Genomic DNA, 15797 nt, shown 5'->3' on the forward strand with positions numbered 1-15797 from the left:
TCCTATTTCAAAATGAAGAATATATTCTGATGTACTCAGATGTGAAACCAAGGCAGAAGATGAAACAACTTTCATTAGAACACTGATTAAAGCAACATATGAAGAAGCATGACACAAATACTTCTGTAACACCCTATTTCATTTTTAATTGATACTGTTTACTAAAGGAGAATTTCACTCAGAAAAAATAAAGAAAGAAAGAAAAAGGATTACTATTAAAACCAGGATAGGACTTTTGAATGTTCATTTTCAAAATACCAACAAATGAAACACTATCTGGATCAAAACAGCTACAGACTTTTTTCCTGTACAAAAACTCAATTGGTTCGCCTTTCATAAATGCACAGTTCTCATATCAGTCAAAAAAAGTAAACATATCATCAATCGCTAACATAAAATCAAGGTCCAATTAAAGTATTAAATGTGAAGTGAACAACACTAGTACTTCCTCACAATCAAATGCTCAATATCCATTTGAATGGGAAATGCAGCACCTATTTCAGGATTATTCCATTGATACTGTAGGTTTACTTCTCCCAGGAACATCACTGACACTATGCTCAAGTCTACCGCTCAACTTTTTTTTTTTAAAATAGATACACCCACTACAATCATGAAAATCCCTAGCCAATGCAATCAGGTCAGCAAAGACACTTTTGTGGGTCCAAATTTACCATCGGAAGTCCCAAACGCATGAGAAATTTCCATGGCACATACAGTGAAACTTTCAGCATGGACAAGTCAAAAAGCCACAGTCCCTTAGTCTAAATTAAAGAACCTGGCAGGGGTCACAGCAGACATTACAATACCCATATCCTAGCACACAAACATCATAAAATACTCAAGAATTCTAGAGCAAAACCTTCTGAAGTTAAGAAGAGGGGAAAAGAGGATGATCTTTCAAACAAAGTACAGGACTTGCAGCAAACTCTTAACTAGTTCATCACGTGGCCTTGCTGATACCATTACTCTGTAAGGAATTCATCAAAAACTCTGAAAATTTTGTTCACAGACTTAACCCCCCCCCCAAAATCCCTACTACTTAGACAAAAAAAAAAAGTTTTAATTGATACGATTGTTTTTTTGATTGAATTGATACTGAACTGATTTTCATCAGTTTCCCCAATCAACAGGGTGGGGGGGAGGTGTTATAACCAGAATCAGAAATAGTCTCTAGTATGAACTTGGTCTGCAACCCAGCCTGCAAGCCTCTCCATTTCTCTACATTTAATTCTCAAAAACCATGCTCAGAAAAACATTCTAAAATAGAAATCTGAATATGCATTGCAACACTCTTGCTTTCCCAAGATTTACAGTCCAGAATGCAAGACTAAACCCTGTTTTCATTTTCTCAACCCATCCTTTTAACCAAAAACATAAAGTATATGACTATACAACACGTTTACTACAAACATATCCTATCCAGATTATGCTACCATGTACAAACAACATGTTACTCAAACAATCCTCACTATTTAACTCATTCTCTTTTCATAAAATAGGAAACTTTACTAAGACATTATGGAGTAATCCATTTACTATATTTCAACTTTTTACTACAATTTTATCATCCTGTGAGCTTTCTACACTTCAGAGTAAACAGACTTATTCCAGCTTAAGATACCTTGAACTATTTGTTTTGTTATATATACAGCAATTTGGATGTGAAAAGTCTCTGTAGTCACAGTGGAAATGTAGAAGACTGGTAAAGTTTAAGATGTCCAACACTGAGCAGTTCTTCAGTGGGGCTGGGAACTGAGGACAACTCAACTGTCTGCAATACTCACAGCACACAGCATTTCCTTTTACTAATAGGTATGCAGTCATCATGAAAGTTGTTTCTTTCTCAGTGATGTCCCAGGCCCTTTTCTCACTGAAATGGCCCACAGTGCAATTACCTTTCCCATATTTACATTTCACTGATAGTACATTTCCACAAAAAAAAAAAAAAAAAAAAAAAAGCTACAGAAAAAATAGCTGATTAGTAAACTAAATGATGCAAAGGAAAAAAAAACAACTGGGAGTAGACTGCAGGTCAATGAGTTATCAAACAATATGTTATTGAGGAAAAAGAATGCAAAGATGTTTTATTTTGCTGCATCTCCTTTAACATCCATTTGATTTAATCTTACGCAGAATGCAAGTTTTCCAGGATGTAAGCTCTCCCTCATAACTGTACAGTGCTTACAATGTACAAGTTCAACTTTCATTTTTGATTTTTTGAACTTCAGATGAATGTGGAGCTTTTTTTTTTTTTTTTCTTGGTAAAGAAACATCTAGAGTTTGGTGACACTTTGTGAATTACTTATCCAATCTACTTCCATCCCCCTCATCTGATCCATCATTCTTAATATTTACAAACTGGGGAAAAAAATAAATAAATAACCTTTTGTCACTTCTTTCCTACTTTGTTCCTTTTCTTTCTTTTATAACGTCTTGGCAAAGTCAGCTGACAATCTTGAGTGTGACTGCCTTAAACATTTTAGGTTTAAGCAAGGGAAGCTCAGTTGGCACTTTCTTCCCTGGCTTCAGAAAGTTTTTATGCAACAGGAAGGACTGCAGTTTTCATCACACTGCATTAAAGAACATCTTATCTGTACAAAACATGTACTAACAACTGACCGAAAAGGCAAACCCAGGAAACGCTTTAGTTGAGGCAACATTAACTTAATTCATGGGCCTCTCTTGTAAATACCTAACATTACTATCCAATTCTAAAACAAACAAACAAAAAAAACCCCACACTCTTCAGAGCAAAAGTCTTGCCTTTTTTAGTAATTCAAAAGGAAAATTATGCAGTTTAGAATGTAATTCTGCAAAGTACTCTAAGTACTGTAAGAGTACAGTAAAATATCTCTGAAAGAAGCAAAGTTACAGACAATAGAAAAGCCTTTGGACATAGTAATAATTATAGCGTATTAATGTGACAAAAACTAGAGTCAGCAGCCTTTACATATTTATGTGATAAGAAATAAGTAGTTATTTCGATCCAAAGCATGGAGAATACAAACATTTAAGCAAAATGCAATTGAGCCAAGTATCCTAGGAAGTGATTTCTTCACCATGATAGGGCAGTCCTTGTTTGCGCCATAACTCTGAGTTGAACTAACATTACTCAACAGTCACAGTAGTGCCACTGTGCCTATAGCAGACTACTAAAGGCAAGATTTGTATGGGAGAGGTAACAGCTTTTTATGAGCTTATTAACAGCTAGAAAAAACAGAAATATCTGGGGGCAGTGACGCCCTTACCGGGCAAAATTACTGATTGGAGTTTGACTGTTAGTACTGACATGCCCTTGATGTAACACACTTTTGAACATATGCATTATCATCAAATAATGATACCTAGATGCCAATTCTGGAAGAATCAAACTACGCAAAAAGAACACCCTCAAAATATATAACTAGATGGACTTGAGGAAAAATACTTTCAAAGGGATTACACTTTAGTTACATTAAGGTATAGATATTTCAAAATAAGTGAATATTGAAGTCAAAGACATTCTTATTTTTATTAATATTTCTAAAATCATTTATATTATATGCAATTTTGACTTACATCAGTCCAAGTCATTAAAGACTTTATTTCAGAGATGATGTCACCGTTCAGACTGAGACAAATGTTTTTATATAGCAGGAGCCTAAAGGTTAAACATTTGGAGGCAGAAGATGGCTGCGAGGTACTCGATTTGGGTCATCTTCTCATGCTCATACCCAAAGAAGCCCATCTCTGTTGAATGTTATAAACACGTACAACCAATCTTTTAACCCAGGCTATTGAGAAACATATGGTATTTGTTGCTGTATCAAGGTACTATCAGGATCCTAACCTATTATCATCTCTTCTTGGTTGTATTTCCATCTCCTAGTTCAGAGGAATATGTCAAAATGACATTGACATAGGGTGCCTAGACCACACGATAGACTTTCTCCCTTATTAAGCATAAATCAAAATAAGTATGGAAACAATATGAACTCTTTAAAAGACAACCTGGTACATATGTAAAGGACTGTCCAAAGAAGTGTTATGACAGATCAAAGAGTAACAAAGTAACTGTTTACTTTAAGAGATAAGCATGAAAACGTAGCAAAAATAGTGGGTTGAGTGAAAGATTAATTTACTATCACATTTCATGAAACTATAAGTTAGCACAAACTTTTTCTTTCAAAATTGTTACCTGCTACTGACCTTTCTGTTATGCCATTCCTTTCTCTCATCACACAAACCTACTACAGCAAATATTTTCAGAAAATTAGTGACACTTTGACAAGAAACAGTATGATGTTTAATTCAAAGTTAACATCAGGTAAGACCAGATTATCTTCATGCAGTGTAGAAACAGTGAAGGACATTGCTCATTTTCTGCATGAAAATGATGACGACTTAAAAACAAAACAAAAAATATCGCAGTTATTTTAGACATGCCTTTCCTAGGAAGGCAAATCAGAAAAAGACAGACTCAGACTAATTTGTGGGCACAGTAATTCTCAAAAAATTCTATTTCCTACTGTTTTAAAACAGGATATAGTGTCCACTACATTCCTGTCCCCATCATGTCCTGCTGTGCAGCAACAGTCTTGCACCTGAAAAATCGTATTTCAGTATGCATCTGGTTGATAAAACATCTAGTTGTTGCCCTATACTTCATACAGTGATCTGTAGATACAGAAGTAATTGATATCTAAAACATCTGTCTACAACAAAAGTAGGACACTGAAACTGCTCACACAACATATATGCTTATTTGTGATTCAAAGGCTAAACAGCCCAGAGCACTATACAAAAAACACATCTAGATTCTTGTCTTGATACAACACAGCAACTAAGCTATTTGCTAGCTATCAATTAAATCCACTATTAAATTCTGTCAGACTTTTGAGCATAGACAAGCTAATTCTGAGGTTCACTGTAAATCACAATTTCTGTCTCTTCAATGCATTAAGTTGTACATGTATTTACATGCACTGAACTGATGCAAAAAGAGCAGCTGAGTTTTGAGCTCCTAAACACTGATCACCCTTACAGAGCAAGCCTGAAATTCTCAAATTCAAATAATCTACTAAAATCTTCACAATACTGGTTATTCAGTTTTTCCCAATGTTAAGTTAGCAGAAAGTCAGATCACCATTTTTAAGTTGTGGATACTAAAAATGCAGACGTTAAAAATGAATTTCCTTTTCTTCTCTAGGGGCACATTGAGGTAGTCAATACCAGAGTACGTCTACAATTAAAGTCAACATCTTAGAAGAATGTTAATGTAGTGTACATAGAAAAATACGCCAGTTAGAACTAGAGAACATAAAAATGTTGATGGACTAATAATGGCAAAGCAAAACCAAAACCACTATTTTAATATATGCAAGATTACCTGCCGATAACATGTCTTTCCAGCATGTTGGCCTCAGCAAAATTAAAGCTTTGGAAACCCAGAAAATATATTATAATGCACAAACCAGTCACACCTTTAACTCTACTCTCTTGAAGCAGTGTTTCATTGTGCTTTTGAGATGTATACTAAGCCAGACTCCATTGTATACTGAACATCTGTCAATCCTACTTGCGCACATATGCCCTAGACAGAGGAGTAAGCACTTCTTCCTATAAGCCAAATACGTTTTTTCAAACACTCCTGCAAATCTGGCCATTATGCATTAATAATGCGGGAAAAAAAAATTCATGTGGCCATAAGATTATTCCACTTTATTGAGAAATAAAGTCACAAGCTGCAGACTTCCCCATCTGGAGCTTAGGAACACCTACCAGCCAGGCAATTTTTGCAACCAGATGTAGCACACATCAATTGTTGTTCCTGGTTTCAAAGGTTTAGATTTGGATTACTCAAAGGGCCTCTCCGATTTAGATTAATCAGAGAGAAGGGGAGGGGAAAAACAAGGGAACACTTGGCTCAGATCATACTGAGACAAGCTCTCCTATGAAATCTGTCACAAATGATAAGCCTTCTTCCCCTCTGACTCCACATTACAAACATCACGTCCCATCTTCTACACAGAAGCCCTCACTAGAGAGAAAGAAGAACTCAATTCTAGCTCCCATAAAAGAGCAGAATGGATTCAGGCTCAGGAAGTATATGCCAAGCACTAGAACAGTACTTTTTTGTAAAACTGCCTTTTTTGTTTCTTTTTAAATAGAAATCCACATTCCAGTTTACTTCCCAACACAGTAGTGCAAGCAAGGACAGATGTGAACAGTCAAGACCTTTTGGAGCTTGATTACAGATACACTTTGACTCTCCAGAGCTTTAAAAAAAAAAAAAAAAAAAAAAAAAAAAAAACCAGCAATGAAAGATAACAGATTTGGAGAGTCAGTCAAAAAATGTTTTCTAAGCTTTCCGTAGGGAAGAAAAAGGAGGACATATAGAAAAGAAATCACCATATATTCAGAATTTCTGCTCAGATGAAAAAAGTAACAGTAACATGTCATCTTCATTATTGCACTTTCCCCACATTTTTTCCACAAATCTACAGTCTAGTAAGTAGTGCACATCCTTTAGATAAAACGAGCTTGGACGAAAACAGTATGATTGAAATATTCTCCTATGCCATATAATCAGTGCATATGCGACACTATCCCTATGGTTGTGGCCAGTGTGCTTGTATTTATCTAAACAATAAAAAAACACTTTCTTGGAAAGTTTTAAATTTTGACTTTGCCCCCAGAAGAAGCACTGTTTGCTCAGCATTACGAAAGATCAACATTTAGCAACTTAAATCACAGTGGGGAAAAAAAAAGAGTTTAATCTACAGTATATGCAGAGATGTGTTGGTAGAATATTAAGCTGTTAAGCTTCAGAAGAACTATTGCTGGGAGGCTTATTTGGTTCTTTGTAATAATGCTGTATGCCACAAATTCCTAGCTCAGGCCTGAAGTTCTAGACTTATTCTACCTCCCAACAAGACATATTAGGCCCTAGGCCAATTTTAAAATGTTTAGAAGAACCATCCTCTCAACCTTAACTACACCAGAGCGGCCACTGCGTTAATTAGCTAGAGCAATAAACACATCTTTCTGGTAATGAGTACATCATAGTTTAGGAGTTATCTTCTATGTAGTATCGCAGCTCAACTCCCAAATAAGACATGAGGCCTAAAGGGCACTTTTTGATGCCTCTGATAGAGAACAGTGAACCAGAAGATTATCTTGCTTTGGCTCCTCATTTTAAGCTACTTTTTATAGCTATCTTCCTTATAAGGATATTTCAAAAAACAGTGGCAAACGTTCAGCTGCAGCACCTTTCACTGAAACCATTACTACATCATAGTATAAAACAGAAGCTAACAATGACTGATGAAAACTGAATACTCAGATATAGAAAACAGGAAACACTACAGGGCGGGGGGGTAAAATAAAATAAAATGCAGAGGAAAAAGAAATTTTGTATAATAATAATCACAATAAAACATACAGAAATAAATCCTTACAAGTGATTTATGGCCCTTAACATGGATTCCATTACTAACATCGCTTTTTCACATAAACTGCACAACATTGTGGCAGTTAATTACAAATGCAAATATACATGGAATAAAAACAGTCTCTTAGACACATGGGCCATACTATGAAAAATGTTTAAAAATCCACAAGGCAGAAATTAGAATCAATAAATGAAATCAGTTTTTCCTTCTGGAACTATTAACTCCTTTTCTATTTGTAAGGCAAATGAACCAAACCCCTAAAAGCTGCTCTTCAGAATAGAGCTCTAAAAAGACTTAAAAGAGAAACTTATATCATGGTTTCACATTAAGCAGCCATGCCACTCAAGCAGGCCTGGCCCTTCCCCTCACACCTTGCTAGACCACTTTTTTCCATCACAGTGATACCAGCACATTTGCCTGTAACACCATGAAGTGATCAAACTAGGGAACTAAACCAGCTGGAAAACAAAGCAGGGAAAGCGGGAACTGAGGGGGGCAGGTGTTTCTCAGGCAGATCACTTCCCTGCTCCAGTTCACTGTGCAGCTGCACAAACAGCTGCACTGGCAAAACAAACAGGATGGTACAAGGCTGTGCGCATACGTGTGTGCACGCATATATATATACACACACTCGCGCACACACACCTTTATATGAGGATGTATGCATACATATATACACACACACACATTTATGAGAATGTGTGTGTATATAGGTTATACATATACATAAATGAGAGGGGGTGTGTATATATATATCCACATATATACGAGGATATGTCTGTGTATGGATATATGTATATGTATGCATGTACACACACATACACACACAAATAACCAATATCTACCTAAGACTTCATTGCTGCTGAAGAAATGCACTTGGACTTGCAACCTAAATGAACACCATTCACTTAAAAAAGGTCCTTAAAAAATTTGTTCTGTACAATAAAAAAAAAGTTCTTAGTTAACCAGCTGAGCATATGCACAACAATATAGCTGAAGCTGCCGCCATCTAAAATAGAACAAAAGTCAATGTTAGAACCACTAACAACAATGTTCACAGGAAAAAAAATCTTAGCCCATACTTTTAATTGTCTACACTAACCTGAAATTACCACTAGATTTTTTTTTCCCCAGATAGATGCTTTTCCTCTGTTCCCAGTATGGACTATTACAACACTAGTAACTTTCTGTGGAACTCCAGGCAAAGGTTAAATGAATGCCATTTTAAATATGTTTGTTTTCAAAGCAGTTTATTCACCTCAGTTAAGACAAGGTGAACTTCTATTCCTTCTATACAGTCAGTGAATTGATGCTTTGAGTTCACTTACAGAAGCCCAGTTTTCCCCACACACTAGGCCAATACAGAAGGCTATTAATCATTGTTCCAACCTAATTAGTCAAGAATTCCTTTTTACTTAACACTGAAAATCACTTTTCTATGCATACATCATATACTTCACATTCTTATTACATGTTTTAGAAAGGTAAATGATACCACCCCAACATGTTTCATCGGTTTACAAAGCACCTTGAGGTGGCTGGTTGATTATCTAGGTACAATCAGTTTTCTAGGAGTCATTCATTTTTGCACGCAGATCACAGTATAGTACAACTTTTGTCTGTAATATCTATCCCAAGAAAACTAAATTTTTGCAATTAATTTTATTGTAAACATTAAGCATATACATTAATATTCATATGGATAGATATGGTTGGACAACTAGCTTCATTCAACTCACTGTACTAGAACCATACTAAAACTGGATGCTAACAGACACTTTAGTTAGTATAAACTGACACAGCCATCAGAGAAAGCAATTTCCATCCTTTGCCCCATCTCCCAGTGCTTCTTTCCCTTGAACTCAGCTGAGGAATTTAATTTAAAATAATCCAGTCCCTAAAAAGTTGGTCTATAACCTCAATTAGTTCCCTGATTTGGTTCGTCACACAACAGCATGTTTCACATAAAGGAGAGGAAGCAGAAGAAATAAGCCACCGGGAGTAAAAGAAGGTGTTTCTTTCAGCAGCAGTACTACCTTATGCCAGCTTAAAGTGTTCCTCAACCAACTGCCAAATCCACATTACCTGCCATCATCAATGTAGAACAAAAACCTCATACATCAATAATTTACTACATCTATCATCACAGTCAAAATGAGATCAAAGGAAAAGATATCTGTATTATGTACACAGCATTTCATATAATTACTGAAAAATTCCTAATTAGCAATTTTGGGCTGCCCCTAATTGCCTCCCTCTCTTAGATCAACATGCACAAAGCTACAACATTCATTTCTCAAGTTACATTTAAATAATTTCAAAATATTTATGTGTAATAGGAACAACACTACCTCCTTAATGCTTTGATAAAGATTTTTGAGTTTCATTAACACGATTAACTATACTTTCAAGCTGCTCAGTCACGCTATTTGTCTGACCTTTGCAGATAATCAAAATTCACAGACATATTTTGAAAACTTCACATTAATAACATCTGCCTGCTTGTAGTTAACGCCTCCCTTGCACAATTTAGCAACTGTACAGTCATTGCATATAGCACTGAAATGAGCACAGTACTTCTACTTTGGCAGAAGTCATTTGGCTTGAATAGAGACTAACAATCCACTGGTGATTTGCATATGACAGTGAAGTCAAGTGTTTATATTCTTAAGCTAACAGTGGACAGTTTCTAAGGGAAAGGCCCTTCAGTAACAGACAGTTTGTTACTCTTCCCCACTGCCAAAGTATCACTTCTTTGAAGCCCTTATCAAAACTTCTTTTAAATGCTTAAATACCTTACTTAACTATGGTCTATTAAGAGCTATATTGACAATGAAACATACAAAAAGTCTTAAATAGGAACAGATAAAAGAATTAATTTCTAATCCCATGAAAGAGACTTATTAACCTCTAAAAAACAGCAAGGTGAGTGTATTCAGCAAACCTCTAAATTTACAAAAAACGTTACAGCTCTTTTTTAAATCTTGCAAAAACTGGATGGGAATTTTGTGATTAAATTCTTTGTCTGAAACTACACATTCTTTAAACCTGAAGCGGTCTCAAAGTGTTTCTGTTCAAAACAAGACAATGTAACTTAAATTCTTAATCACATCACACAGACAAGAGTCCCTTGGATCAAGCTGGAAGAGATTATGAAATCAATAAATGAGAGGATAACTATCATCCTCCACAGAGGGTGAAAGGTTTTGTTTTTACAGCAGCAGAGCCAGTTTAAGACTGTATCTCTCTCCTGTTTCTCCCTCCAGCCCCACCCACTCAGTCACACTCACAAAATGTTCTGTGCAGCTCCAAGTACACCAGATCACTGATATAAAGCAGTTTAAACTGGGCCCCACCCCTCCCTTTTTTCAAGAGTTTGTTTCAAACCAACAATGAATTTCAGTAATCTATACTGTTCTGCCTGTTGTAGCAATAAAAATGAGTCAGGAACATGGGTCAGAATGTCTCCAGCTTGGCTTTTTTTCATTCCACACATATTTCACATTTACTTTGGCTCATACTTTTCATAGCTTCAGTCCTATTCCAGCTGAACTCTTTGCCTATGCTCCTCTTCCCAAATCATCTCCATTCTGCACCACATTACCTCATCACAGCTTCCCTCTACTCCAGCAGACTTACAGTTTACTCAGTTCTCCAGCTTTGAACTCCAGTTCCAACTCTCTATTACAAAACTCAAAGACTCATATAGCAGGAACTAATACATTTGTTTTCTTTCATTCAGAATGTTAGAAAACAACAATCACTTTGTTGCTTACAAGCTTTTAGTTCTGACAGGGTAAGATGATTTATTCCACCTCCAGTTTATGAGAGAGATTTTATGGTTGTTGGATTTTTTTTAAATTAGGAAGAGAGAAGACAGTGAATATCTGACAAATGGATATAGAACAAGCTTTACTTACCTTGAAAATACCAACCCAGTCTTTCTGATGAGGATGGATAAATTGGGTCAGAGTATAGTGACATTCAAGGTGCGTGTTTGGAAGATAACTTTTTGCCACATTTTGAAAAATCACATGTGCAAAATTGGAAGTCTGCAAAGCACTAGCTGAAGATGGAACTTCTTGAATGGATGACATGACTGATCTGTAACAAAATTTTAGAAGTTACTACTAAAATACTACGGAAGAATTTGGTTAAAAATTAATCTATCCAAAACATACAAAACAGAAATCTAAGAATTAATTCCAGTGTTCCAAAACCAGATAGCAAGGAGATAGGCCAAGTTCTCCCAAGCACACTGCCTCAGCATCACTCCAGAACAATCACTTCTTATAATGAAGGAGCAGCCATTTCAGTAATGACAAGAATATGAAGAGAAGGCATCACTGGGCTGAATGCCCCCAACATTACACCTCAGAAATGGGAGCAGAAAGTGGGAAGCAAAAGTGGTGACGGGAAAAACCAAGAAGGGTTCTGACTTGAAATAATGTTCCTGAATGCTGCAGGAGAGGAGAAACAAAGCTCCATAGTTTTCCTTACTTTAAACTCTTCCCAGAATTTGTACTACTTAATGCTTTTGACACCATTTTTATGTATATTTTTTCTCTCAGCAAAAGTAACAACATTTCATTTTAAGACATTTTAACAATGCAAGAAAGTTTGTCTAAACAGCTTTTTTTTTAAAAAAAAAAAAAAAAGAGTTTACTCTCCTCAGGAAAACAGAAGTCTGTGGGCATCTTGTACTGTTCTTTAGCACATATGCCCCCAGTCCTGCATGTTTAGTTTTACTACCATAAACAGTGGACTTCATTGATAGTTGGAACATTTAGGTGCACATGCAGCTTGATGGACTAACAGTGAATTCAACTAGATCATAGAAGCATTTAATCACACTTTCCATTCACCACCTGATTCAGGTTACATTGCACATAAAACTACAGCAATGCAAGAGATGCTTCATAAACAGACCAAGAATGTCCCTTCCTTAGATTCAGCAACCTCTGTCAAAAAGGTAAGGTGGACAACCAATAAGTTCCAACTGTCCGATTTTAGTCTACTATCACAAGTCTGTCAGAACATTTGGTATTAGCAGGATTGGGGCCTTATTTCTGGCAAGAAGAGCTGCTTTATTCTTGTAATTGCTATTAAAAATAATTTCATGCTGATCAAGCAAATACATACCTTGAACAAGATTACTGCTAAGTGTGTGAGATAGTATTTATTTTTTCAAAGATATATGAGGAAATCAATCCCAAACAGGGATTAAGAACTGTCTGTGTATTTCCTACAACCTTTTAAAATTTCTTTGCAACAGTTATGATATAAGAAGAGCTCCTATTTTCTGAAATAAAATGGAATAAACAGGTATTCATCTATCTGCACAAGCAAGAGGTAAACAGAGATGCTTTAGTTTAAGCCCTCAATGTTTTAAGCCTATTACCATCCGATTTAGTGTAACACGTTAAGCACATATGAACAGCCATAGCACTATTTTGGTATACTGGATGTTAGATAAAAAGCAGTTTTGTACCCTGAACAACAGAAGTAAAAAACGCAAAATGCCCTACTACTGAAAATTAACAGACATAAAGACTAGATAAAGACAAGAATTTACACAAACAAGAAACTGAATAAATATGAAAAGACAAAACTTTTTTAGAGACAAGAAAGGAGTATATCATTTGGGAAAACAAATAAATACCATCTGTTATAGAACTTCAGGGTATAGAGAAGTGTAGCAAGTTTTACAGCCTAGCACAACTCTGAAAATTCCCACTCCCCTCAAAACAGAAAGTTATATTCACGACACCTCTCAAAGGCATTCTGAACCATAAAGTTTATTAAAAAATCTGCTTGTTTTTTTTTTTTACAATCCCCCCCCCAAACAGAATAGTCACAATTTTCTTCCAAGTGTAACAAATTCACTCATTTTAATAATTTAGTAGTATCTGAAGCTAAATAATATTGACATGAAACAGACTATATCGGTTTTTGTTACCCAGGACAAGGAAAAAAAGAGTAAAGCATTAATAACAAAAAAACGGAATTTAACAGTTTTTGAAATAGATCTATTTCAAATACTGGAAAGTTTCTTATAAGGACATATTACAAAAAATCCCAAAGCATTCATTTTTGCATTGTGGTCAGTCAGCTACCACAGCTGAGTATCAGCTTTACCAAAACCGTTAATAAAGGGAATCTGGTTTTCAAGTCCAAAGCAGAACTACACATTTGAACTTGTGCAGACCAGCAGAATCATGTGGGATTACTGTTCACCAGCGGCAAAATCCCCGGAGCTTAGGTGAAGCCGAGACCTACTTACAGTTCAAGTATAGTTTAGGGGATGTTGGGTGCTTGCTTACTTGGCTCATAGCTACCGGTTTGAGAAAAGGAGGAGGAGGAAGAGGACGAAGAACTATGTTTAGGCTTTATTTCTGACGTGACAAGCGATTCTCACGGGGAGGCAGAAAGAGGCGTTCGCTTTCAACACGCCGAAAAGCACCGCAGGAGGACAAGCTCGTCAGGCAGGAAATACAAAAACAAGACGAGCCGCACGGCCCGGCCAGCTCCTCCCGGCGGCAAGCCAGCGGCAGGCGGCGGCCCACCTGACACCGCCGGCCCCTACCTGCCGGGCCCTCCCTGCCGCTCCCGAGGCCTGCCTGCCCCGCCAGCCGCCCGCGCGGCCTCACTTGCCGGCGCGGATCGCCTTTGCCTTCGACCCGGCCTCCGCAACGCCGCTGGCACCGCACGCGCGGCCACCGCGGCGGGGGCCAACGGCCGCTTCTGCCCCAACGGCCGCCCCTCGCGCCGCCCTCCCCAGCGGCGGCGGCGCCTCTCCCTCCCCCCACTACCAGCAGCCCCTGGCGGTTGGAGGGGGGAGGGGGGCACCCAGGTGGCGCAGAACGCCGGTCCCGGGCTTAGCGGCCCGCCCGTCCCCGCGGCAGGAGGGAGAGGAGGAAAGCGGGGGAGAAAAAAGGCGCCGGACCCGCCCGCTCCCCTCCGCCCGGCTCCAGAGCGCCGCTTACCTAGGCAGCCGCGGAGGACGCCAGGGACATCAACATGGGACCTTCGCCATCGACGCCTCGCGGCCCCGCCCTCCCGCTCACGTCACTTCCAGCCCCGCCCCCGGGGGGCGGGCCGTTAGCGGGAACCGGCTGGAGCCGGCGCGGGGCGGCCGGCACAGGGCGCGTCCGAGGCCGACTGGGGCAAGCGGCGGCGGCGGCGGCGGCGGCGGCGGCGGCGGCGGCTTCGTCACGAGGCTGTTCGCGCGTCGGCCCGGGACCGCAGCGCCCAGGCCTGTTGCCCAACAGATTCCCTTTGCCGTCGTAGCCCCGTTATGGGGACGCAGGCCACAAGAGTTCCCATAGGGGAGCTCACCTTGCGGCACCCCCACTACATACCTGCTTCGGGCCCAGTAGGCTGGGCTGGGCGGGTGCCCCCAGCGCACACATGCACTTATCCTGCCTAGCGTCGTGGGGGCCGCGTCCTGGGGCCCTCCTTCCCCCCAGCCTTGCCCGGGTCAGCTGGTGTGTGTTCATCTGCATGGGCTCACGCTCACATAGGCCCGGCTGGCACTGGAGCCATCGCTTATGGCACGCGTAAAGCATGTTGTGCAGCTTGCTTCACCGCTCAAGACTGACTGCATACTTCAGGGAATGAGAAGGGTGAGAAAGCCTGGCCAAGCTTGCATTGCTAGCATGTGCAAAACCGTGCAGCTGTTACTTCCATAAAACGCACCTGCCCCCTGCAAAAGTTTTCTGCTTTTGTATTCTTATACCACTGCTTCTGTAATACTCACATACCCTAATTTAATCACCTCCTTTTCCATCTAAAACACACATAGTCGCACCTCATAAATCACTACTATTAATCTCCTAGCTTTTGTAGGTCTTCCCAAACCAAGCAAGGGGTGAGATAAGAGTAATATTAAATACTTAGAGTATATACAGTTCTTCTGCTTGCGTAAATTGGCATATTTTCACTAAAGTACATCACTTAATAAATACACTGATTCAGCTTGATTTTTTTTCCAAAATCTAGTATTAGATTATGTACCAGGATAACAAGGGGCTGAGTAACAACGAATACTGATCAGTAATCATCATTGGTATGCTGGACTTCTTCCAGTACCCTGGATATTGATCATTACTGAAAGTTGTCTTTAAAATCACCTTTATCTCTTTACTATCCAATGTTTCTTCTATATTTTCATGTATTTTCTCAACAGCTTATTTGGAGAGACATGATATTACGACAAAATTACTGACTTATCATAGGCCTTCTTTTTTGACAAGATTTTCATGGCCATGGATTTTCATGACTTTTTCATAGTCAGTCAATGGAGATAAAACTAGACCGGACCATAGAAACCATTTCAAGTAATTAAAATGAATCATTTTA

At 38.6% G+C, this 15797-nt stretch overlaps 1 protein-coding gene across 3 annotated transcripts in view; it reads right to left on the reverse strand.

Moving 5' to 3' along the window:
* Positions 1–14553, reverse strand: part of TAX1BP1 (Tax1 binding protein 1) — a 68214-nt gene extending 53661 nt beyond the window's left edge. For all 3 annotated transcript variants that reach the window (XM_026103751.2, XM_026103752.2, XM_026103749.2), the window contains exons 1-2: positions 14423–14553; positions 11357–11540 (exon numbers count right to left, since the gene is read on the reverse strand). In XM_026103751.2, the coding sequence (XP_025959536.1) occupies positions 11357–11533 (177 nt within the window). In that variant the 5' untranslated portion in view covers positions 11534–11540; positions 14423–14553. The remainder of the gene's footprint in view (positions 1–11356; positions 11541–14422) is intronic.
* Between the last annotated feature and the right edge of the window lie 1244 nt (positions 14554–15797).

Source organism: Dromaius novaehollandiae, chromosome 2 (assembly GCF_036370855.1).
Source record: "Dromaius novaehollandiae isolate bDroNov1 chromosome 2, bDroNov1.hap1, whole genome shotgun sequence".
In the NCBI taxonomy this organism is placed as follows: domain Eukaryota; kingdom Metazoa; phylum Chordata; class Aves; order Casuariiformes; family Dromaiidae; genus Dromaius; species Dromaius novaehollandiae.